The following is a 9,218-nucleotide window of genomic DNA, read 5'->3' on the forward strand; positions in this document are numbered from 1 at the left end:
ACAATAATCAAGATAAGACCAAACTGGAGCCTGCAACAGTTGCTTTGTGGAGTGGGTTCTCAAAAAAGCAGAGCATCTCTTTATTATGGACAGACCTCTCCCCATCTTTACAACCATTGAATCTATATGTTTAGACCATGACAGTTTACAGTCTAAGGCAGTCCTTCTCAAATAGTGGGGCGCGCCCCCCTGGGGGGGCTCGGAGCGATGCCAGGGGGGGGGGGGGGGGCGCGCGTGTGACCCCGGGGAACATGCTTTTCTTTGCTACATGGAGTAGTTTTTTTTTGCACCGAACAAGAGCACATAGCACAGAGCAGGAGATATGAAGTGCAGATAACAAACCCTTAAGAGACACCATGGAAAAATATTTAACAGGGATGAAAAGAAAGGCGGAGAGAGAGGGAGATAATGAGACAAACGTAAGTCTCCCGAAAGCTAAGACGAGGAAATATGACGACGCGTATGTAGCGCTTGGCTTCACTGTGACTACGGTGGGAGACGAGGAAAGACCGGTATGTTTACTGTGTCTAAAAATGTTGGCAGCGGACAGCATGAAGCCAAATAAATTAAGACGTCACTTAAAGACATTACACCCCAATCACGCTGATAAGCCGCTTGAGTGTTTTCAGCGAAAACGTGCCGAATATTGCCAACAATCGTCCCGCTTTGTGAATGCTACTTCAGTAAACCAGCGAGCACTGTTAGCATCATATAAGGTGGCGTACCAAATTGCTCAGTGCAAAAAAAACCCACTCCATAGCAGAGGAGCTGATACTACCTGCAGCATTAGACATGGTCTCTGTCATGCTGAATGACGCAAGTGCTGCAAAAATAAAATCTATGACTTCCTCATTTTGATTTTAAAAAATCAGCACAAATTGTTTAATTCATTTTTGTTTTATAGGTCAAAGTGTTTCATATATTGTGCTCCTGAGTTAATGTTGCTGATCAATTTGAATTTATTATTATTTATTGATTATATTTTATTTTATTTTTCAGTATCAAATGGTAAAAAAAATTGACAGTTTAAATAAGGATTGAATTTTTTCTCTCCAATTTCAGGCAAATCAATGCACTTTAAGTATTTTCTGTTACAGACTAAAAAACTATGTTAATAATGTTATTCTTTGTAAGTTGATCTATATCTTTCTTTTTTGTTTTCTTTAATGTTAATAAGGATACAATGTTATGCAGAGGTGTACTTATAACAATTTTATAGACAAATTATACTATTTACAGTCGCGGCGGAGAGTTGGGGGGCGCGAAATGTTTACTTCTTCCTAGGGGGGGCGTAACAGAAAATAATTGAGAAGCACTGGTCTAAGGTAACATCAAGTAATTTAGTCTCCTCAATTTAGGGAATGATTTGTACCAAATACAATGCTCTTAGTTTTAGAGATGTTCAGGACCAGTTTATTATTACTGTCCACCCATTCCAAAACAGACTGCAACTCTTTGTTAAGGGTTTCAGTGACTTCATTAGCTGTGGTTGCTGAGTCTCTCACGAACACGTACATGTCGGTTGTTTTACTCCCACAAGACACGTCTGAAGGTTCCCCGGTACCGGTTGAAAAAATTCATTGAAGTATATATGGAGACTGTTTAGTGCCAAAACTAAGGGATTAAATACATGTAAAAATAAATAAAAAATAGTTTCCTGATCTTTCTTATATCTCTCAGATATAGGACAGACAAACGTCCTTTAGATTTTATATATATCTATACTTCAAGGGGTCTCATAATTCAAAATCAAATTCTTAAAACAATTCCATATAGCTTAGTAGAACCCCTCCTCTCCCCCGGCTTTGACAGGGCTTAGATTGTTATGGGTTATTAACAAGTGATAAAACAATCTAAATTATTGCCACCCCTGGATTTCAATACTCTAGCACCCTCCCCTTGCGAGGATAATGACCGCAATTGGATCTTCCAGCAAGACAATAACCCCAAGCACACATCGAAATCCACAAAGGAATGTTTAATTGACCACAAAAATCTACATTTTGCAATGGTCATCTCAGTCTCCGGACATGAAATTTATTGAAAACCTGTGGCATGAATTGACGAGGGCAGTCCATACAATACAGCTCAGTATTGTATTATTTATTTTATACAGTCTTTTTCCCTCATCTTTATCAAAGGTGTCAATAATTATGGACGCCACTGTACATAACATATGTGTACAGAACATGTGCCTCTGTTAACTCAGTGGTAGGTATGCGACTTCATTTCCCAGACCAGAGGAGGCTGGTGGGAAAAGCTATAAGAGGACAGGTTCATTGTAATGACTGTGGTTCAATGGAATGGTACCAAACACATCATACACATGGAAACAATGTGTTTGACTCCATTCCATTGATTCCATTCCAGAAATTACAATGAGAACATCCTCCTAAAAGTCTTCCCACCAGCCTCCTCTGTCCCAGACATGTCAGTAGTTCACATCATGCATTATTTGGGACATACTATGTTAATTTTATTGTCTATCTCAACAGAACATGCAAAAAGCTTGCTCTAAATACAAACTGCCTTGTGATGTGTACAGGTACTGTATGTGAGTATGTCAAAACAACATAGTTTTAGACTATGTACTTGCAAAATTGATAAGCCCATAAATTAGCCGTTTGATAAGGATAAACAAGACGTGGCAAACATACTGTATCCATCAAACAACTTAAATGTTTCTCGCATAGAAACACAGTATCACCAAAACATATCATAAGTTGTATTGCCTTAACCATAATACAGTATACAGCATTCCTATAGGATTTAACTGGCATCTGGAACATATTGGGACCTGCAGAACAGCCATACTTCTTTACCGGTAACCTTTCACTAGGACGTCAGTCTTCTTCAGGGTTCAGTCCAAGTGTTCTCAGACTTGCTTAGTCAGGTTGAGGATTCGGATGCATCCTCGACAATCTCAGGTGCCAGTTAATACTTGATGTGGCCCATGTCTGCAATCCTATACTCCACCTCTGGAGGGAGAGACTAACCAGGTTGAGATGGTTTTACACATGTTGAACAAAGCCTCCATGTAGATCTGAGTCTTTAAGACCAACAGTGATTATGGAAACCATGTTATTGCCACTTCATTTCATTCTGGAATATCAAGTGCTACAATAATTTATCTTCTGTGCCTGTTGCTTTGAATGTCAGGGAAAATGTTTATATGTGTGTTTGTGTGTGTATGTGTGTATGTGTGAGCAGGCAGTCAGTCCTCCAGGCCTCTCTCACCTCTTCATCCTCACTGCCCACGCTGTTGTTCTGGGACAGCTTGATGATGCCAGTGCCCAACTCCCCACTGGCTGAGAACTGGACCCCGCCTTTTGCACAAGTGATCATGACAGCATCCCCGATCTGGGGCAGGTCTCTACAAATCCGGGAGAACTCACTGTACTCTTGCTCCTACAGAGAGAGTAGGATATAATTCAAGCTACCAAATCACCAGCTCCCCCCACTGTACATCAATGGAAATTTAAAAGGTCACATCTTAATTGGACTGACCTAATTGGGAGTAAAGAATAAAGAGTGCTCACTGGAATACGGAGCTGTTCCACATCCAAGTCCATCAACATAGTCAGATACTTTCTCCTGATCTAACACAGAGACAGACAACATTACAAGTTAGGTCATTCCTCAGAAAATATTTGACCTTGCTACATGGTGCTGGTCAGCAGGTGTTTGAGGAAATGTGTGTGTGTGTGTGTGTGTGTGTGTGTGTGTGTGTGTGTGTGTGTGTGTGTGGCCTACTTACTTTCAGTCCCCAAAACCAGGTCAAGAGTTTCTTATCACCTGCACATAGGGTGATGTTCTCATTCCCTGCACACCTCAAATCTTGGATATGCTGCAAGTAAGCCAGTGAACAAGTGTTAGTGTTAGGTCAACTCAACATAGTTATCAATGTTGACTCATGAAAATGAATGCAAACTTTGTTCACCCACCTGGACAAGTTAACTCCCATAGCGACAGTGCGATCACAACGTTACCAACACAATCCATCGCTACGCAGGTTGAGGTGCACAGAGGAAACGTGATGAGTCCATACTCTGAAGTGAGATACCTGAGGAGCTCACATTCCAGCAAGCTTCAGTGATAAGGTCTTTTCAGTGAGTAGAAAACTTTATTTAGGATTAGACCTTGAGTCAATCATGCCTCAAACATTTTGCTTTTGCGTATGTGTTTTCTTTGCTGATCTGGTAAGCAGTATTTGGGATCAGCTGATTGCTAGATAGCAGCTGCTACAGGTTGCAAGATGCGCAAGGGCCCCTCCCACTATCCTTTTCTCATGTGCTGAGAAGGGTGTAATAGCGGCCCGCAATTCAGGGCGTTCCTGCATGTGGGCATCCTGCATCTGCTATTGGTCCAATTTTTAGCTAGGACTCCGGTACACAGGAAGGAGGCGGGTGCACTCCATTACAGTAGCTGGCAGTAATGCACCATAAGGTTGGATGCCAACCAACGATAAACCCCACAGAAGAAGAAGAGGCGGACACTGTTAATGACGGCAAGGGCAGGTGTTTGGCAGGTCGGAGCGAATGACACGATGTGCTAGCTAGCTAGGACACTGGTAGACAGTGTCCCTCACCCCAGCCTGTCGGGCAGCGCTTTCCCACAGTTCTGTTATCGACGTACGAGAGCAGGTATTAGTGAAGGACACTCTGTGCTAGCTAGCTAACTCGGACTCCGGTACACATTTGGCGGGGGCGACCACGGTAGCTAGCTAGCTAGGACACCGGTAGGCAGTGTCCTTCACCACCAAAAAAACTCTGAAACAGTCCTGTCAGGTGAAGAACACTAAACAGAAAACAACTACCCACAAAGCATAGATGGGGAAAAGCTACCTAAGTATGATTCCCAATCAGAGACAACGATAGACAGCTGTCCCTGATTGAGAACCATACCCAGCCAAAACAAAGAAATACAAAACATAGAAAAAGGAACATAGAATGCCCACCCAAATCACACCCTGACCAAACCAAAAATAGAGACATAAAAAGCTCTCTAAGGTCAGGGCGTGACAACAACAGTGAAATGCTTACTTACAAGCCCTTAACCAACAATGCAGTTCAAGAAATAGAGTTAAGAAAATATTTACTAAATAAACGAACACAATAAAATGACATAACAAGGGGTACTGGTACCGAGTCAATGTGCGGGGATAAAGTAACTATGCATAGATAATAAACAGCGAGCGGCCTTCCTCTGACACCGCCTAGTATATAGGTCCTGGATGGCAGGAAGCTTGGTCCTAGTGATGTATTGGGCCATACGCACTACCCTCTGTAGCGCCTTAAGGTCAGATGCCGAGCAGTTGCCATACCAGGCGGTGATGCAACCGGTCAGGATGCTCTCAATGGTGCAGCTGTAGAACTTTTTGAGGATCTGGGGACCCATGCCAAATCTTTTCAGTCTCCTGACTGTCTTGGTGTGTTTGGACCATGATAGTTTGTTGGTGATGTGGACACCAAGGAACTTAAAACTCGGCCCGCTCCACTACAGCCCTGTCGATGTTAATGGGGGCCTGTTCGACCATCCCTTTCCTGTAGTCCACGATCATCTCCTTTGTCTTGCTCACATTGAGGGGGAGGTACATTCTCACATAGGTGTTCCTTTTGTCCAGGTGGGGAAGGGCAGTGTGGAATGCGATTGAAATTGCGTCATCTGTGGATGTTGGGGTGGTATGTGAATTGGAGTGGGTCTAGGGTTTCCGAGATGATGGTGTTGATGTGAGCCATGACCAGCCTTTCAAAGCATTTTATGGCTACAGATGTGAGTGCTACGGGGCGTTAGTAATTTAAGCAGGTTACCTTTGCTGCTTGAAACATGTGGGTATTACAGACTCGGTCAGAGAGGTTGGAAATATCAGTGAAGACACTGACAACAAGTATGGACATTGTATCATATAATAACACTCCCAGCTTGCCAAAAAAACAATATTTTTTTACATTTATGGTCTGTTTACATATATTGTAGAGGATAGAATTGGTATAAAACCTGTAAACTGTATTTATTTTTATAAACTGGGTGGTTTGAGTTCTGAATGCTGATTGGCTGAAAGCCGTGGAATATACCACGGGTTTGACAAAATATTTTTTTACTGTTCTAATTACGTTGGTTACCAGTTTATAAAAGCAATAAGGCACCTCTGGGATTTGTGGTATCTGGCCAATATACCATGACGTGTTGCGTCGTGCCTAAAAACAGCCCTTAGCCGTGGTATATTGGCTATATACCACACCTCCTCATGCCTTATTGCTAACTATATGGTACTATTTCAGGTTGACAAATTCTATTACACAATTTCTGATATATCATGTCTTACTTTTATTTTCCTGCATAAGTAAAATCAGGAAATGCATCACCTTGACCTATGACTCTTCTGCCATTCATTCCAATTAGACTGGTTAGGATTTCTCCCTGACCACAATGGCTGTCCTTTTCTGGGCATTCTGGAGCTTTGAGGGTTTATGACATTGCACCTCTAGTCATTTAATAAAATCTCTATTACTAGATGTTTCTTTTCTGCTTCTTATTCAGTGGTAGGCTACTGTATGTGTAACAAAGGAGATAGACCCATTACGTATTAGATAGAATGTTGCAGCTCCGCCCACCTGTGAGGAAAACAACCTGTGCTTACCTAGGTTACCCCTTGGCTCACAGCAAAAACGTAACCTTTTTCAAGCACAATGTGTATGCTGTCTTTTTGTTTTAATCAATTACCAAATCACATTTAAGAAAAGTATATTTCAACATTGCCTGCTCCCTAGTGTTCTCAATACTTACAAAGTGCTTCCCTCATGCCCCTTTTCATGATGATGCTACAGTAGCAGACACTTGAGTGAGTGAGTGCTAGCTACCGACTGGAACGTTAACCAAACCAAGACCATCAACACAAATAAGAGTTACAAACGGACTGTACTAAACAAGTTAAATGTTTTACCTGTGATAAGATATTTTCCACACACATAGTTACGTGCAGCCTACTTGGACACCGCATCTCCACATTTTCCACATCGAATAGCCTGAAGCCACAGGTGTAACGATAGTCGTCATATTCCTCCTCCGACGAGGAGAGGCGAGAAGGATCGGAGGACCAATTTGCAGCGTAGTAATTTGACATACTATTTATTAGACAAGACAAAAACGAACTACACTTGATAATTAACAAAACAAATAAACGATGTAGACTGACCTAAAACATACAAACTTACATACAACGAAGAACGCACGAACAGGAACAGACTACATATAAGAACGACAAAACGAAACGAACGATACAGTCCCGTATGGTGCAACAAACACAGACACAGGAAACAACCACCCACAACAATCAATGTGAAAACACCTACCTTAATATGGCTCTCAATCAGAGGAAATGAAAACCACCTGCCTCTAATTGAGAACCATATCAGGTCACCCTTTACCAACATAGAAACACATAACATAGACTGCCCACCCAAACTCACGCCCTGACCGACTAACACATACAAAATAACAGAAAACCGGTCAGGAACGTGACAACAGGGCTCTTCTTGCAGGCTCTATTTCCTTACCTGGTAGCATTGCGAACCTTAGGTCGGAATTTTTGTCCTGGCTACATGTACATTGAACAACACAGCAGCTTTTTGGGATGTTTTGTTATTTCCGTATAACAAAAAAATCGATGACAAAGTTGTCTCTTTTACAATGGGGGTCAATTAAGAATGCTGATTTTCCCCAATTTGTGGGCGTGGTTGAGGGAAATTCCTTATTATTACATGAAAATCAACTGGGATTATGACATTATGACATTAGTTATCCTTTGTGACATCACAGAAGGCTGAGACACTTCAGTTAACACAGTGGCACCATTTCACTGATGCATTCACCCTCCACCAAGAAGGTACATTTTAGGGAATTCGCAATATGGACCCATATTTGGTAGATAATCAATTCTCTCCATGCTTGATCACCATTCTACACTGTGCCTACTTTCATTATCTCAGGCCAAAATAAAAACATATTTGCAGGGACACATCCCACCACCACCCCCCCAGGAATGGTGTTGCCCAGCTTGCAGCACTATGTGGAAAGGGTGATGTTTGAGGGCCTGTGTGCAGACTGTGCATTGGTGAATATTCTTACTCACAGTGTGATGGCAGCCACCTTAGGGGGGATCACTGTACCATCTGACCCGGCATGAGATTAGGAGGCTGCTTACCAGGGAGCGAGAGGCCATCCAGACACCAGGGTGAGCCTGGGTGGTCTCCTCTGGTGAGAGACAACTTGGTCACCCCAGGGCAGAGGTCCATGGACCTGCGTACCAAGCAAACGGGGTGTAGCCGTGCACCAGACACTACATGTCCTCCTGGTTCTCCTCGGCAACAGAGGGATCAGGAGCAGAGTCCTCAACCACAAGGCCTTTCAGATGGCTGCATGCCTTCGCAATACAGGACAATGACTTGGCTGGATTACTGTTTACCTGAACTCTTGCTTTTCTCCTGGGATTACATTCCTGTTTGGGATCTATGACAGAGAAAACTGAGTTGAAACTCTGAAACTGGCTACACTGTCTCCCGGGGTTACTGAAATATTTGTGGTTCCATAACTGCAGTGACCTAGAATGCAGGACAAGTACACACTAGTTTGTATAGTCCTGTCCCACATTCTCATCACATGCCAGCCACAGAGAGACCAGGATAAAAAGGCAATTTAACAATAACTGACAAAAAGACAGTTTCAGGGTTAACAAGTAAATCGAATGTTATTGGTCACATACACGTGTTTAGCAGATTCTATTTCAGGTGTAGCAAAATGCTTGTGTTTCTAGCTCCAACAGTGCAGTAATATCTAACAATTTCACAACAATACACACAAATCTAAGTAAAGGAATGGAATTAAGAATATATAAATATTTGGATGAGCAATGTCAGAGCGGCAAAGACTAAGATACAGTAGAATAGAATACAGTATATACTGTATATGTATATGAGATGAGTAATGCAAAATATGTAAACTTTATTGAAGTGACTAGTATTCCATTATTACAGTGGCCAGTAATTTCAAGTCTAAGTCTATGTATACAGCCTCTAATGTGCTAGTGATGGCTATTTAACAGTCTGATGGCCTTGAGATAGAAGCTGTTTTTCAGTCTTTCGGTCCCAGCTTTGATGCACCTGTACTGACCTCGCCTTCTGGATGATAGCGGGGTGAACAGGCAGTGGCTCGGGTGGTTT

General features: G+C 42.3%; 1 protein-coding gene across 1 annotated transcript; it reads right to left on the reverse strand.

Moving 5' to 3' along the window:
- Nucleotides 1-2,017: 2,017 nt before the first annotated feature.
- On the reverse strand, nt 2,018-7,312 carry LOC139551950 (proliferating cell nuclear antigen-like). Its single transcript, XM_071363272.1, has 5 exons — nt 6,944-7,312; nt 3,758-3,847; nt 3,540-3,599; nt 3,238-3,408; nt 2,018-2,991 (listed from the first exon to the last, which is right to left on the reverse strand). Exons 1-5 carry the CDS (start codon nt 7,121-7,123, stop codon nt 2,935-2,937), a joined length of 558 nt encoding a protein of 185 aa, XP_071219373.1. The 5' UTR covers nt 7,124-7,312; the 3' UTR covers nt 2,018-2,934.
- Nucleotides 7,313-9,218: the final 1,906 nt, after the last annotated feature.

The sequence above is a fragment of the Salvelinus alpinus genome, chromosome 24 (genome assembly GCF_045679555.1).
Source record: "Salvelinus alpinus chromosome 24, SLU_Salpinus.1, whole genome shotgun sequence".
NCBI lineage: Eukaryota > Metazoa > Chordata > Actinopteri > Salmoniformes > Salmonidae > Salvelinus > Salvelinus alpinus.

Coding starts and splice junctions, on each gene's coding strand:
- LOC139551950 (XM_071363272.1), bottom strand. CDS start 7,123: ATGTCAAATTACTACGCTGCAAATTGGTCCTCCGATCCTTCTCGCCTC. Junction 3,848..6,943: donor TGGAAAATATCTTATCACAG/GTAAAACATTTA, acceptor GCTTACTTGCAG/CATATCCAAGATTTGAGGTG. Junction 3,600..3,757: donor CCTGGTTTTGGGGACTGAAA/GTAAGTAGGCCA, acceptor TCTCTGTGTTAG/ATCAGGAGAAAGTATCTGAC.